The sequence below is a fragment of the Salmo salar genome, chromosome ssa06, assembly GCF_905237065.1.
Source record: "Salmo salar chromosome ssa06, Ssal_v3.1, whole genome shotgun sequence".
Classification (NCBI taxonomy): domain Eukaryota; kingdom Metazoa; phylum Chordata; class Actinopteri; order Salmoniformes; family Salmonidae; genus Salmo; species Salmo salar.
In genome coordinates this window covers 66937314-66954681 of record NC_059447.1, presented here as the reverse complement: position 1 = coordinate 66954681, position 17368 = coordinate 66937314, and the positions used below count along the sequence as shown (strand labels likewise).

Below are 17368 nucleotides of genomic sequence, written 5' to 3'. Positions count from 1 at the left end.
GACTTTTCAGATCACCCAGCAGTGCTATTTGCAGAGTTAACTCCAGGTAAATGTTTTGTGTTATTCTATAAAGTATTGGTTGATGTGTACGGCTACATTTCAGATACATTTGAACAGTAGTAGGACCAATCTACCTTGTTTTATTGGAGCTCTAAAGCAATACTAGTTGTGCCACCCCGCCCCCCACATGGATTTAAAATGCCCCCTCGGGGATGTCATCCCGGAGCCAGTCCTGGAATCAACTGTATGTAAAAAAAATATATGTTTATGTTTGGTTTGGACACTTGTAATTGAATATACATGCACTAAAACAACATTGTTGCAAGTTGCTCAAGAATAAAATAATTGTTTGTGAGATTTCTGTCACTTTATTTAATTGATTATGAGATGATTGAAAAAACACACACATACAGATAACAATGTAATAAATAATTATTAACATAGGGCTAGATTCAATCCAGACCACAGAAGGTCTGTGGTACAACGCGATTGACATTTAAAGGTGAATATTTAATAAATAAACGGAACATAATACAAAACAAGAAACACTAGCAGCACACAGACATGAAACTGAAACAGAAACAATAACGCCTGGGGAAGGAACCAAAGGGAGTGACATAAATAGGCCAGGAGAGGGTCAATAAGCGCTGGTGCGTGTGAGGATGGTGACAGGTGTGCGTAATAACCAGCAGTCTGGTGACCTAAAGGCCAGAGAGGGAGTATACGTGACATTTATCGTGAATGCAGTCTCCGGCTAATCACACTGTAACTCTGAACTTCCGTGATACGGATTTAATAGAGCCCTTAGTCTCATTGAGATTAAAAATGTACTTTGCAAGAGAGACCTGGTTAAAAAAGCATAACGCAAACATTTAAAAGATAAAACAAAAAGCACAAAAACTTCAGGTTACACATTGGTTTTGGGAGGAGGGGTTCAACTATGGCTTAAAATATTGACAGCCCCTAAATCATTTTTCACCATAGATTTTACTCTAGCTTTAAAATAAATAACAATTAGGCCAGGATTCAACAAAGGTGCGTTGTCTACAAGTGCACAGCAATTGAAGTGCATTTGAAGCTAATTTCCCGCTTGAGACAATATCTGCAGTGTTTAAAATGAATGCAATCTCCTCAAATGTTGGAGAGATAGCCTTTAAAAGACACCTTGTCGCTAGGCAATGTGCTTTTCTACAACAGACTCGTCCCAAACTCGGTCCAGTGGTTTCAAGTTTGTATCCATAATGTTTGACGAGCAAAACAAACATACTTCTGCATTTCCCACTGTGTAAACTCATTGATTCTCATTGCAAATAGGCTCAGGATAACTCCTGATGAAGTTGGGTAGCTGATATTCAGAGCTTAAATAGCCAAATTGATTAGTCATAGGAATCAGAACTAATAAAGGCAATGCAACTGCCTGTTTTTTTCAAACGGTAGGCCTACCACATGGATGGGCATTCATAAAATTCCATTGTGTGCTGACATGGTAGTCTACACCCCAGTAAGCATGGACCAACGCCGACATCTTTTGGCTGTCTTTTTTGGCTGTTTTACAAACGGTAAGCCTACCACATAAATGGACCAAATCTGAACCAATCAATGTTTGGTTCAGATTTTTCTATTCTGGACCAGACTTGATTTGGCCCAAAATGATTTGGCCTATAAATTACTTATTTTCAACTTTTATTCAGAACCGAAAATTTACCTGATTTCAACATCTGGAAAATACGTATTGTATAAGTGTTTTGAACGTCATTTTTCTTCCTGGGACTTTTCTAGTTTTGCAGGGGCAACAATTTTTTTGTCTCGCCTAGGGCGGCAGAACAACCAGGACCGGGCCTGGTCTACAGCACCCCTCTGATTGAATCCCGGCCTTATTGTTTATTACAATAATTTGATTTACACATTTAATCTACAGGACAACTCAATTAATAAATCATATTAACGAAATGTCATTGACCAAATTAGCAGTAATATTATGACATCTCTTCTGACGTCAAAGTATGCTACAGTACTGTTTGTAGAAAATAGGAATAAAAATATTTCCAGGAAATCACAAAGATGTGTTTAGCAATTGATTCATGTGTATGAGTTTAGTTATTAATATGAAACGTAATATGTTATTGACATAATATAATTAAATCATGATAAGACCTGCCTAAACACCACCTAAACCCCACCCATCCCTGTCTTTGAGGAACCAACCAGGTGGATGTTTCCCTCTGGGTGAGAGTAGTGGCAGATGGGTGGGTTGGTCCTGATCCAGTATATAGCTTGATCCAGTATATAGCTAGTTCTCTGAGGTAGAAAACATATGATGAGTACAGTGTTCTTCAATCCCCAATCCTGCAGACCCTTAAGGTGTGCAGGCTTTTATTACAGCCCAGTACTAACACGTCTGATTTAACTTATAAGGGCTTGAAGAGTAAAACATTGTGTAATAGTTAAATGTTAATTGCATTTATTAAATTACATGTGTTTGTCAGCTGCAGATGTGTTTGTCCTTTATCAAGACTGTACAAACCTTGATGTTCATCACTTATTTGAAGGGGACTTTCATATTCTCACTTTTCTCTTTGGGAGTAGGTGCCTGGTAAGAGAGGTGATCTGAGCTTTCAGTAACGCTTGCATTAAGTTGCTTTTCTGTGTAGTAACACTGTTCGTTCTATAATAACGCCATTGTATTACACTGTTGGTATATTGTACTTTAATTGGCTTTGCATTCTAATTACAAAGGAATGGAGCCGAGAGTTTTTTGTTATTACACACTCCATATTCCATTTGTGTATAACAAAAGCCATTCAGTTCCATTACTATTACAGAGAAATTGCCATAGTACTATGTGATTACAATGTCGTAACTAGCATAATTATAGGAACAGGTATAAGAGCAACTTAAAGAAAATGTAAACACATGTTCCTTCTCTATAAATGAATGGGAAGACAACAAAGCAACTATAAGAGCAGAACTCACCCCAGCCAAGATTACTTTCAACACTTCGTCTCGCACCTGGTATTAACATGACAAAAAGCAGTAGTGGTAGTACACAGTTCACTGTTGAAACACACTATTAAAATATATTAAATCACATAAGATCCCTAATGATTGACAAATACCTTTTTCTCTGCAAAACATCCAGTCAGTAAAATGAAGAAGCCCTGACAAAAATTTGACACAATAAATACAATGGTTAAAATTGATTTCAGCTCCTTTCACCCAATAGTTTCAGACAAGAATATTTGTCATGGAAAATGGATGAAAAAGTACCTGTAAGGAGTTTATGATGGTGAAAGCATAATGCTTCACAACATCCATTATTTGGTTGAAGTCAATGAGCACAAAGAATCCGAAAACCCATGTTATCCCAAAGACTGGTGTTAAAAAGACCACCACTTTCAGGATGCTTTTGGCTGCCTCTTTCTCGTCGGCTTTACTCCCATCAGAGACATTGGACTTTAGGAGCGTCATGATGACAACACACATGGAGAACAGATTCATCAAAACAATCGTCCCGACGGGCAGAAGAAATGCGTGAATGGACCCTTTCAGAAGTCCATCGTAAATGAGCCAGCAGGTTGTTGTGTTGTGGTAGGGGTTTCCTGTGTATTTGTAGTACACATAGCTAGCTGCCACGATCACTGTGGGACAGACGTAGCCGAGGACGGTGGACAAGAGCAGATACACCCTCTTCCTCAGCGGGTGGAAGACGAAGATGAGCTGGTGTAGTAGCATGATGCTGAGGCATAGCATCCAGCAGAACATAGCCAGAAAGAAGAAATGCTTGGTCACGGTCAGGACGAGGCACCAGGTCGCAGAGATGCTGGGGAAGGAGGAGGCCACGAAACTGCAGTCAGCCAATAAAAGGCATAGAGAGATGTTGACCAGGGCTGTGTGGCGGAAGTGTGAGAGGTTGGACTTCACAACGGCCGACCACACCAGCGCCTCGATGAAGAGGAAGACAATAAGGGAGCAGATGGACACGCCCAGGCCTACGTAGGTAATCTCATCCAGAAAGGGCAGGTTCACCGGGGTCTTGGACATGAGCACTGAGAAGGAGGTCAGGTGGGTGCACTCGCAGTAGCTTCTATTGTTGACCATTTCCTTCCACTTGCAGCCTTCTTCAGACCATTCCTTCAACGTGGTGTTCCAGAACACACAGAGGATTTTAGAGTCTCGAGACATTGACTGGTTGATGGGAAAGTTCAATTTGATGTCTATTTTGGAGTCGTTACTGTTTTGCAGTGTGGCTGACACCACAATGCTAGGGAACTCACTGTCTGGGAATTTTGAATTGTTTAATTTGTCAGCCAGGTTTTTTACTCCCACAGTTTTTACTATTCCTGAGGACTGGGCCAATTTGACCTCCACGCCAAACACAGTTCGATTGCAAGATGAGTTGTTTTGAGCTCGGCAGAGTTTGAATTGTAGATTTGGGGTGTCATTTCCGTTACTGGTATTCATTTTGATGTTCTTCACTAGACCCTCGACAGACTTGAGGTATTTTGAAGACATTCCATATTCAATGGTTTTGTTGACTGCCTTCCATGGGTTATTCATCATGTTGCTTGCTGCACCAAGAAAAACCTGTGAATTGTATTTTACAAATGAATGCTTCTGTATGAGATATATTGTACACAGCAGTATAACTCTTGACTGGGGTATGTGCAAGTCACCCAATATTTGGCAACAGTTTAAAGGTGCAATCAGCAGTTCAAACAATAACAAAGCGCAACTGTTTTGGTCAATATCTCAGGGATGGAGCTGGAGGAATGTAACCACTCTCAAATTCAAAGAGGGAGCTATGGATGCAAAGACTGAAATGATAGTTTTAACCATTCTCCAGATGTATAGTGTATGTTTACAATTACATTGTTTACAAACATTGGAGTAAACAAGCTTATATTTTGGGTTATGAAGAGGGGAAGACAGTTGAAGTTACATAAGCATTTATAAGTTATATTTTTCTAGAATCAATGGCTATATATCATTACTTTATCATGACTTTAGTCAAATGGACGTATCAACTGCAGATTGCTCCTATAAAGAGTAATCTATCTAAAATAAAAAACATAATGGCTCACATCTAAAACAGACTCATCCAGGGTGATAGTTTCTGATGCTTCAGACATGACATCCAGAACACTGATGGAGGCATTCAAATCAGCAACTGAGCTGTTCATGTCAGCAACTGTGTTGTTCTTCAACCCAGAAAATATTTCACGAGCAACGTCCTGTGTGGCCCCAAGTCCCTCTCTAAAGTTCTGGAATGGTACAACACACATGGAGTAGTAATTTTCTTTGCAATACCAACACATTCTACCGGCCTAAAACATTTTAATGATAGTCACATTATTCAAGTGGCTGGATATGTAGTTGAAGAATGTGATTCATCACCACCCCGTGAGTAATGTTGTCATATTACTGTAATGCAGGAATGCAAGCTCTTTCACTCAAAACATAGGCATTCACCAAAACACTACCAATGTTCCATATCAACTTTAAAGTGTGAGAGTTATATGAGTGCAGCAGGTTTAAGGCCATACTCACTGCTGCTGAGATGAGAATTTTATTAAGTTCCTCATTGACACAGTTATCCAGCACATCCATCCATGCAGGCCCCTTGCATGTCCTCTCGTTATACCCCACTCTCCTCGGCTCACATTGTCGGATGACAATAGTGTCACCTTTTGGGGTTTTTGGCCAAAGATAGTCTTCTAAACAAGCCATCTCCTTTTCCTTAGCTGATAAAAACAAGCGTTGGTCAGTGAGGAGTATTAATAAGAACTAAACATCCACTTCATTTTTGTACATTTTGTATAAATAAACCATAGAAGTTTATTACTGTCACTCAAATGTGTTTTTTAAGTGAATTGTTGAAGTGGTGTTATGTCCAAAATGGATGAAGAGGATTAAGCAAATTCATTGAAAGGACTCATACAACCTAAACATACCATATATCACTGGTATAGTTATGCTTGCACTTTCAGTCTCGTTCACCTGGTTTGTAAATTTGACTGTGAAAACATGCGGTAATGTTGATTGCTCGCAATTTATCTTTGGAGTTATGCTGTAGCTGGTCCCCGCTGGCAAGACGAGAAAAGAATGTTGACATTTTTCTCAAGTTAACGGCAACTTTATACATTTTGAGCACAAAGAGAAATAAGGTGATACATAGTTCAAGACACAGTTCATAAAGAGTACCTGTGATTGGATTTGGGGGTTCCATTTTAGCTTGGTATGACCAAGTAACATTGTACATCTCCGTGCTGTTCTCGATGGTTGCATTGACCATCACACTTTGAGGGCTTGTACCTTGGCATTCTACAGTCAGTGGGGTACTCGTCATGGTGATCTGATCTGGTAGCAGGGCTACCTTCAACTCTGCAGAGGCTGCGTGCACAATGGATCCTTTGGAAAATCCACACTTATAAATTCCTTTAGAAGCAATAAAAAAGCAATAAACAGGATCATATCAGTAGGTCTATTTCAGCATCGAACAAATCAGATGCACTGTTTACAATAACCACATAAACAGGAAATATAATCCTACTTCCTCGATTTATATTGGCAAGCATCATAGGTCTCTCAGACACACCTGCCCAGTTCCCTGACAACTTTTTAATTTGGACTGTGGTACAGTTAGGTGATGCCTCTGGGAAGGTGACGGTTATGCTGGTTCCAGTGTTCAGAACAAATGTCTCACTTCCCTTTATCAAGTTCCAGTTCCAAGAGCCATCTGTTTCATCAAATGTTGTTTCTTTAAATGTGCAACTCAGTGTCGGTGTTGAGCGGTATGGCACTTGGTTCATTGGATACGTAATGCTTACAAATCCTGTGGAAAAGTAGAGACATACAATATCAATACAATAAATAATACAATAGATCTTTACACGTTTCACATAATCATTACCAACATAACATAATCAATTTCATACCATAATTCTTGCTACATTTCTTAATATCATACTTTCTTTGCACTTGTTTGTATGGTCCATAGGTTATCATAGAACCAAAAGCTTTGCAACTCTGAAACTGCATCTGATTGGAGTGTGCAGAGACTCCATTTTCACTATAGTATTTTCTCCTGTGCCTTATCTGAGCCTAATGTGGCAGATCTCCTCGTGGTCTTAATATCACTATGTGAAAGGACTGTACATTTACCTGATGTTTCAACAGATATTTTGGCAGAGGAGCCTACAGTAGCTTCCAGGTCAGCTGTTATTTTTGTAAGTTTTTTAGTCAGAAATATGACACTGAGATCCACTTCGAAATCAACAATGTGGCCATCACCCCTTATGTGTCAATATTGAGTTGCCAATGGGTGAAAGGGAGACAAAAACAAAAATTGATGTTGCATCTTTGGGGAGAAAAAGAAGCACTCTGCCAAATATTAAGGAATGAATATATCCCATAATAAATGTTGAATGTATTACCTAGGTCCAGATACATTAAGGCCCTCAAACCCATTTAATTTTTGAAAACCCGCTGTGAGCTGAGAGAAAAAGGAATTGTGTTAATCAATATTAAATATAATGTATCACTTGTTCAGGTTATAAGAAATGTATATACATTTCTTTAAGTCATTATACATTTTATTAATTTAATCTAAACCAAATTATACTATTTCATCAGATTTTAATTCCCTAAATATAAAAATGAAAATGTACCTGTTGTTTGATAGTATTAGTTTCACTAAATACTTTTTCCACAGTGACTGTTCCATTAAAGGAAACTATGTAAACAAAAACAAAACATTAGAATTGTGACAGTCTAACAATATAAAAACAACATTAATAATAGCAGTGGATGACAATTATTAGTAGAAATAACAGCAACAATTATACAATGAATAATTAATAATGATCAATATTTGTTAATAGTATTATCTATCCTATTGATCATATCAAATAATGGTAGTAAAAATAACAGTGTCAACAATAATACCTTTCACTTTGGGAATACAGAAGGCCGGCAAGTAAGAAATATTTGCATTACAATATGAGTCATTGCAACACTGGAACTCGTCACACACTGCGTTGCTCCAGATGTACTTTGTCGAACAGTTACATGTAGAATTATCCCCAACAATTTCACATTCTACACAGAAACACACATTATCAATCAACAACAATCAGACTACGGATGAAAAAACACTGATAGAGGAACATTTCTCTATGAAACCATATTTGGTAGAAATAGTGATACTGTACCCGCTGTTAGTTCAAGCAGTTCAATAGTCATACTCCCATTATCTGTAGTTATTTCCTTGATCGATGATAGAATACCAGAGATGTCCAATGTAACATTGCTCTCTACCATGAACTCAGCCATGTAGGTATCTAAAACAATCAGTGACATAAAGGAACCATTTTTATTTTAGGCAAATGTGCAAGAGAGCCTTTTCGGCTCTTCAAGAGTGTATCTGCTTGTGTGAGAGAGTTAGTAAATGAACTTGTCCTCATGTGGCCCTTTTCTAGTTCTCGTCATATAGAGTAGCCTGCCTGGTTTGTTATGTATTCAGACATAAATCTACAGATCAAATAACTCACCCACTGCTAAAGCCTGTGTAAATGAAGAGAGAGAGACACGTTAGATTTCATCTTCAAAGGGTCAATAACTACATATGTCCACTAGAATTAATCTGTGAGATAAGATACATTCATTAGGTTACCTCCATATCTGTTGTTTTTATTGGTGCTTACCTTTACTTAGTTTACTTGACTAACATCCATGGCTACTGTGTAAATTGTCCAACTGGCTCAAGAGTCAATTGGAGGTGTACCTGAGGATGTATTTCAAGGCCTACCTTCAAACTCAGTGCCTCTTTGCTTGACATCATGGGAAAATCTAAAGAAATCAACCAAGACCTCAGAAAAAAATGGTAGACCTCCACAAGTCTGGTTCATCCTTGGGAGAAATTTCCAAACGCCTGAAGGTACCACGTTCATCTGTACAAACAATAGTACGCAAGTATAAACACCATGGGACCACACAGCCGTCATACCGCTCAGTACTTTGGTTCGAAAGTGCAAATCAATCCCAGAACAACAGCAAAGGACCTTGTAAAGATGCTGGTGGAAACAGGTACAAAAGTATCTATATCCACAGTAAAACAAGTCCTATATCGACATAACCTGAAAGGCCGCTCAGCAAGGAAGAAGCCACTGCTCCAAAACCGGCAAAAAGCCAGACTACAGTTTGCAACTGCACATGGGGACAAAGATCGCACTTTTTGGAGAAATGTCCTCTGGTCTGATGTAACAAAAATAGAACTGTTTGGCCATAATGACCATCGTTATGTTTGGAGGAAAAAGGGGGAGGCTTGCAAGCTGAAGAACACCATCCCAACCGTGAAGCACGGAGGTGGCAGCATCATGTTGTGGGGGTGCTTTGCTGCAGGAGGGACTGCTGCAATTCACAAAATAGATGGCATCATGAGGTAGGAAAATTATGTGGATATATTGAAGCAACATCTCAAGACATCAGTCAGGAAGTTAAAGCTTGGTCACAAATGGGTCTCCCAAATGGACAGTGACCCCAAGCATACTTCCAAAGTTGTGGCAAAATGGCTTAAGGACAACAAAGTCAAAGTATTGGAGTGGCCATCACAAAGCCCTGACCTCAATCCTATAGAAGATTTGTGGGCAGAACTGAAAAAGCGTGTGCGAGCAAGGAGGCCTACAAACCCGACTCAGTTGCACCAGCTCTGTTAGGAGGAATGGGCCAAAATACACCCAACTTATTGTGGGAAGGTTGTGGAAGGCTACCTGAAACGTTTGACCCAAGTTAAACAATTTAAAGGCAATGCTACCAAATACTAATTGAGTGTATGTAACCTTCTGATCCACTGGGAATGTGATGAAAGAAGTAAAAGCTGAAATAAATCATTCTCTCTACTATTATTCTGACATTTCACATTCTTAAAATAAAGTGGTGATCCTCACTGACCTAAGACAGGGAATTCTTACTAGAATTAAATGTCAGGAATTGTGAAAAACTGAGTTTAAATGTATTTGGCTAAGGTGTATGTAAACTTCCGACTTCAACTGTACTGCTTACCTGGTGGTAGAGGAATACCACGCCGCAGTAAAGTATTACCGCTCTGGCCCACATCGTTTGTCTGATGGAAGCAAAGAAAATGTACACTGCTTCAACAATTTGGACACATTAATGAATTAAAACATACATTTTCATAACAGACAATAGTGATACTGTAGTGATACCCCATTTGTGTTCTTATTATCGACCTTACTGTTGTATTTTTGTCTCATTTGAGTCCTTGCTACTTGTTGATTTTATTATTCTATTCAGATTTTATTGCCCATTTCTGGGTGGTTTATTTTCTTTTATGTTTCACTCTGAGGTAGATACTGTTGGAAAGAATATAGGTCATGACCATTATTAACTAGCCTTTTATCTCCTGAGCTCCTTTTCCTTAAGTATACAAAGTCCAAAATTAGCTAGTCAAACTTTCTTTTACATTACTTTGCATTCCCCCATAATACAGACAAAGCAGGTGGTGAGCTTGTCCTGTTGACCTGCTTATGACGCAATGAATAACCCTTGTCAATCAACCTCTGCTCATTAAACAAAACATAGAACAATCCACTCACTATGTACACTGTATGTCCTCTCAATTATTTACATGGCCATATAAACAAAAAGCCATTATTTTATTAAACTACACTGCCACAGCACATGTATTTGCTCGTGTTTATTAATTAAAGAAGACCATCAACATTTTACTTGAGGTTATTTTTCGGTTTTTAAACAACTAAATGACCGACATCAGTTCACTTACTTGAATTCCATTTTGTTCTTGTTTTCTGTGAGCTCCATGTGGAGTTTCTGTAGAGATAAATCAGATGATTCCTGAACTGTGCGATGTAGTAGGGAGTTGTGCATAGTTTAATGCAGAAAACCAGGTAATTAACTACAAAGACCATAATTTATTGCACGCCTGCTTAAACTTGTTCATCAGTTGATTGGCGAGCCTGAAAATACATGATCTAAGTGATTCATAGCTGGTATTCAGAGTCATAAAAGTGTACCTTATTTGCTTTGAAGAACTACTAAAATAGTGATTTTGTCAGATAGCATAGGCAGTAGCTCTGTCACGTCCTGACCATAGAGAGCCTTTTTATTCTCTATTTTGGTTAGGTTGGGGTGTGACTAGGGTGGGTAATCTAGGTTATTTATTTCTATGTTGGCCTGGTATGGTTCCCAATCAGAGGCAGCTGTTTTTTGTTGCCTCTGATTGGGGATCATATTTAGGCAGCCATTTCCCCACTGGTTTTTGTGGGATCTTGTTTTGAGTTAGTGCATGTAGCACCTCTGATGTCACGGTTCGTTGTTTGTTTCTTTTTGTTTGGAAGTTTCGCTTCAAGAAATATGTGGAACTTTAATCACGCTGCGCCTTGGTCCGTCTCTCCACACGATCGTGACAGAAGATCCCACCAAACCAGGACCAAGCAGCGTGCCCAGGAGGAGAAGGTATCCTGGGCTTGGGAGGAGATCAAGGAGGAGAAAATAACCTGGACATGGGAAGAAATCATCGAGGGACACGAAAGCCTTCCTTGGAAGTAGACGCAAGGAGATAAGGGAGGTCAGCAATGACGCCGGGGTTCGCGGCCACAATGAAAGCCCAAAAGACAGCCCCAAAAATGTTCTGGGGGGGGCACACGGGGTGGTCGGCGGAGCCGAGGAGTGAACCAGAACCAGTCTGGGAGAAGTTGGAGAAATTGGAGGAGAGTGAACGGAGAGAGTCAGAGACCGTCAGTGAGTTGATGGAGAAATTGGAGGAGAGAGAAAGGAGATAGTTGTTGTGTTGGTGTATGATGCACGACATTCGCCCTAAGGAGCGTGTTATCAGTTTGATGCCACCTGAGTCAGCTCTCCGTACTCGTCCTGAGGAGCGTGCTATCAGTCTGGTAAAATCTGTGCCGGTTCTACGCACCAGGTCTCCAGTGCACCTCCACAGCCCAGTACGTCCAGTGCCAGCTCCCCGCACTCGCCGTGCGAAGTGTGTCATCGTTCTGGTACAATTTGTGCCGGCTCTACGCACCAGGTCTCCAGTGCCCCTCCACAGCCCAGTACGTCCTGTGCCAGCTCCTCGCACTCACCCTGAAGAGCATGTCACCAGTCCGGTGCAACCTGTGCCGGTCCCACACATCAGGCCTCCAGTGCACCTCCCAGTCCGGTATGTCCTGTGCCTGCTCCCCGCACCCTTCCTGAAGTGCGTGTCACCAGTCCGGTGCCCCCTGCACCGGCTCCATGCACCAGGCCTCCAGTGCACTTCCCCAGTCCAATACGTCTTGTGCCTGCTCCACAAACTCGTCCTGAAGTGCGTGTCACCAGTCCGGTGCCCCCTGCACCGGCTCCACGCACTAGGCCTCCAGTGCGCATTCACAGTCCAGAGCTTCCGGCGATGGTCCCCAGTCCAGAGCTTCCGGCGACGGTCCCCAGTCCAGAGCTTCTGGCGACGGTCCCCAGTCCGGAACCTCCTGCGACGGTCCACGGTCCGGAGCTTCCAGGCAAGGTGTCCAGTCCAGCTCCAGGGCAGGAGCTTTCCTCCGCGCCGGTGTTCAGTCCCGCTCCATGGTGGGAGCCTTCCTCTGCGCCGATGCCCAGTCCAGGCATGGTGTTCAGTCCTGCTCCATGGCCGGTGCCCTCCTTTGCGCTGGTGCCCAGTCCAAGCACGGCGTCCAACCCAGCTTCATGGCCGGAGCCTTCCTCTGCGCCGGTGCCCAGTCCAGGCATGGCATTCAGCCCGGCGCCATGGCCCGATCCGGGGTCTGGGCGGGGGTTACGACCTGCACCAGAGCCGCCACCAACGCAAGATTCCCACCTGGACCCTCCCATTTAGAGTTAGGTTTTGCGGCCGGGGGGGGTAGTGTCACGCCCTGACCATAGAGTGCCTTTTTATTCTCTATTTCGGTTAGGTCGGGGTGTGACTAGGGTGGGTAATCTAGGTTGTTTATTTTGGGATCTTGTTTTGAGTTAGTGCATGTAGCACCTCTGATGTCACGGTTCATTGTTTGTTTCTTTTTGGAAGTTTCGCTTGAATAAATATGTGGAACTTTAATCACGCTGCGCCTTGGTCCGTCTCTCCACACGATCGTGAAAAGCTCTATAGAGATGAGATGATGACTTGGAATGAAATAATAAAGTCATCAAATAAAACAAATATTTTATTAAAGTAATGTGATTAAATGATGGTTAATTAGTGATAAGCAGCAATGGGCAGTCACTACCATCATGTGGCTTTTATTCATTGTTTTATTCAGTGTTACAGCATTTAACCCGCATAGTGCATTTAATGTCTAATCGAAACTGAAATCGAAAACCGTGTTTTTTTTGTAATAATCAAACCGAAACTGAACAGACCCCAAAAAGCAGTAATAGCTCAGCACACCTAGAGTCAGCTGGGTCACCATGTTGATACTAAATCCAGTAATTACAAAACATCATGGTCCGTTAAGAGGTTGTTTTTGTATCACAACACATTAAAAACAAAATATGCTTAGTTATTCATTAATTTATGGTCTCTCAATATGACATTAATTTGAGCATTAATGAGATGGTACACCAGGTTAGTGTGAATGGAACAGAAGACTACACAGAAGCAGCCTATATACACTTGACGGTTGAAGTCACCTGGACTCTCAATATGACATTAATTTGAGGATTAATGAGATGGTACACCAGGTCTGGGGTTACATTGCCCCAAACCTTTTTATTTTCTGTCTATTGAAGTTCACTTTATTTGAAAAGACAGTGAGCAAAAATGAACCGGAGAGTCTCAATTGAAAGTACTTTTTAATCCAGAAGTAGGGTAATCTGGGCCTGGGAAATCTAGCCTAACTAATTATTAGACTACTTAAAATGTTACCAAATAAAAATGGGTCACAATATTCATGTAATAAGATGTTGAAAATGTATTTTCAAACCACAACTTGGCATACATTTGAATAAGAATATATAGGGCAACCCCCAAGTATTAGGCAGTATGAACCATTTGTAAATGCAGTGCATAGAAATTATGAAAGATAATAGCTTTTCAGTAAGAGGAGATACTGACCTTTCCTCAAGAAATCTGCTCTTAAACCTGGGTTTGACCTGTGAAACTAGTGATCAAAAATTGGGATGCAGTTTGTAATCCATGTCTACCAGGAGACCATCGGGGTAGGCTGAATGCTCACAGTGAACAGGCTGCGTCTGCCTAAAGGAAATGGGAAAATGCTTGAAAGCAGCACGACGGAGGCGGCATATGACAAAGAGTAGCTACTTTGAAAAAGTGATCTATTCCATTTGCATGGCGGGTATCTCCCTATGCCATCTGGACTGGTCAACATGGGCCTTCAGCTTTCCATCCGCATTTGGCTACCAAATACAGCTTTCACCTTGAGGAGGTTACAGCCTGTCACAACAGGAAATGTTGTCTGGACATGTCATCCCTATACATTTAATTATTTTACATTCAATTGAGGAAAGACAGATGGAGCCGTTAGTGCCCCAATGTGTTTGGTTATTTTGTTGCAAGTATATACCTTCTAGGCATTACAGAACACAGTGCTTGATGAGGCATAACTGTAAGCCTAGCGTGCCACACACATTGAGAAACAGTGACCTCGTAACTACTTCAATACTGGTTAAAATGGACAAAACAACATCATGTTCTTAAAATTAAACTTCTTAGGGCTAGGCCCCATTTTTCTCACTTTCCACCTGAATGAAGTTCCCAAAGTAAACTGCCTGTTGCTCAGGCCCTGAAGCCAAGATATGCATTTAATTGGTATCATTGGAAAGAAAACACGTTTAAGTTTGTAGAAATGTAAAAATAATGTAGGAGAATATAACACAATAGATATGGTAGGAGAAAATCCCCCAAAGAACAAACAGAATTGTATTTTTTTGCGAGAACATCCTCTTAGAATGGCAAGTATAAGGGCATACTGAGAATTAGCTCCCTGGATGCAATTCCTATGGCTTCCACAGAGTCTATGTTCAAGGTTTCAGGCTTGTAACCTCAAAAACGAATAAGAAATATTAGTTTTAGTACAGGGACACAGTCTTGGAAATTCGTGTTTGCGCTCGCCATGAAGACAGTATGCACCTGCTAAAATCAGTTTCCTAGTGAACATATTTCTTTCCGTAAGAAATATTATAGTTTGATTATATTTTAGGGTATCTGAGGAGTAAATAGCAACGTATTTTGACTTGTTAAAACAATGTTTAGGGGTAGATTTTCAGATTCCTTTTTCTGCAAGTTGAACCAGTGGATTACTCAAATCAATGGCGCCAACTAAACTGACTTTTTGGTATATTAAGAAGGATTTTATCTAACAAAACGACACGTCATGTTATAGCTGGGACACTTTGGATGACAAATCAGAGGCCGATTTTCAAAAAGTAAGTGAATATTTAATCGCTATTTGTGAATTTATGAAACCTGTGCTGGTGGAAAAATATTTGGATGTGGGGCGCCGTCCTCAAACAATCGCATGGCATGTTTTCCCTGTAATAGCTACTGTAAATCGGACAGTGCAGTTAGCTTAACAAGAATTTAAGCTTTCAACCGATATAAGACACTTATATGTACCTAACTGTTTAAAATCCATAATTTTTATGATTATTTCTTTGAACTGCGCGCCCTCCAGTTTCACAGGAAGTTGTTCCGCTAGCGGGACGCCTAGGCTTAACTGACTTGCAAAGCTAAATAAAGGTAAATAAAAATAAAATAAATAAATGTTGTATCGTATGACAACATACAATTCTGAGTTGAATAAGTATTTCCTTGAAGGCCAGATTGTTCTCCTGTAACAGTGGGATGAAGGGTTTACAGCAGGTGTTGCCAACAGGCGGCTCGCAGGCAAAAACTGTCCCACAAGTGTTTTTCATATACACTACCGTTCAACAGTTTGGGGTCACATAGAAATATCCTTGTTTTTGAAAGAAAAGCACATTTTTTGTCCATTAAAATAACATCAGATTGATCAGAAATACAGTGTAGACATTGTTAATTTTGTAAATGACTATTGTAGCTGGAAATGGCAGATTTTTTTAAATGGAATATCTACATAGTCTTACAGAGGCCCATTGTCAGCAACCAAATAGTAAATAGTACCCGCAAAACACCAGTCTCAACGCCAACAGTGAAGAGTTGCAAAGAAAAAGCCATATCTCAGACTGGCCAATAAAAAGAAAAGATTAAGATGGGCAAAAGAACACAGACACTGGACAGAGGAACTCTGCCTTGAAGGCCAGCATTCCGAAGTCGCCTCTTCACTGTTGACATTGAGACTGATGTTTTGCGGGTACTATCTAATGAAGCTGCTGGTTGAGGACTTGTTAGGCGTCTGTTTCTCAAACTAGGCACTCTAATGTACTTGTCCTCTTGCTCAGTTCCCACTCTTCTTTCTATTCTGGTAAGAGCAAGTTTGCGCTGTTCTGTGAAGGGAGTAGTACACAACGTTGTACAAGATCTTCAGTTTCTTGGCAATTTCTCGCATGGAATAGCCTTCATTTCTCAGAACAAGAATAGACTTACGAGTTTCAGAAGAAAGGCCTTTCTTTCTGGCCATTCGCACCCTCAAATATTGATTCTCCAGATACTCAACTAGTCTAAAGAAGGTCAGTTTTATTGCTTCTTTAATCAAAACAACAGTTTTCAGCTGTGCTAACATAATTGCAAAAGGGTTTTCTAATGATCAATTAGTCTTTTAAAATGATAAACTTGGATTAGTTAACACAACGTGCCATTGGAACACAGGAGTGATGGTTGCTGATAATGGGCCTCTGTACGCCTATGTAGATATTTCATAAAAAAATCTGCCGTTTCCAGCTACAATAGTCATTTACAACATTAACAATGTCTCCACTGTATTTCTGATCAATTTTATGTTATTTTAATGGACACAACATGTGCTTTTATTTAAAAAACAAGGACATTTCTAAGTGACCCCAAACTTTTGAAAGGTAGTGCATATATGGTTTATATTGTTTTTAGTTTTTGGCCCCCCAAAAAATACACATTTTGGAAATTTGGGAATTTAGAAGATCTGTTCCCAAGTAGTCCCACAAATAAAAAAATATAAATATGTTGTCTCGTTGTAATGAAGGTATGAAATGATTGTTATTTTCAAATATAATCTATTTGTGCTATTTGCAGTGTACAAATGATTATAATTAGGTTCCATCTCCCCACCATCCGCTCTGACAAAAATCGCCCGCGGCTGAATCTAGTTTATTGCCCCTGGTTACAGTCTGTTTGTGTCTAGAGCTGCATTGTGCAAACACATCATCACCACGGAGAAGATGCAAATTGTTAGTGGCAGCAACAAAGTATCAGAAAAGAGGTAGAGCCACA

At 40.4% G+C, this 17368-nt stretch overlaps 1 protein-coding gene across 1 annotated transcript; it reads right to left on the bottom strand.

Moving 5' to 3' along the window:
* Positions 1 to 348: 348 nt before the first annotated feature.
* Positions 349 to 14322, bottom strand: LOC106607877 (adhesion G-protein coupled receptor F2-like). The gene is made up of 19 exons (XM_014205339.2): positions 14081 to 14322; positions 10802 to 10848; positions 10060 to 10120; positions 8550 to 8562; positions 8211 to 8339; positions 7945 to 8097; positions 7668 to 7732; positions 7434 to 7492; positions 7162 to 7292; positions 6596 to 6832; positions 6202 to 6435; positions 5952 to 6083; positions 5548 to 5741; positions 5082 to 5261; positions 3268 to 4584; positions 3117 to 3158; positions 2974 to 3009; positions 2525 to 2590; positions 349 to 2298 (listed from the first exon to the last, which is right to left on the bottom strand). Exons 2-18 carry the CDS (start codon positions 10837 to 10839, stop codon positions 2540 to 2542), a joined length of 3072 nt encoding a protein of 1023 aa, XP_014060814.1. The 5' UTR covers positions 10840 to 10848; positions 14081 to 14322; the 3' UTR covers positions 349 to 2298; positions 2525 to 2539.
* Between the last annotated feature and the right edge of the window lie 3046 nt (positions 14323 to 17368).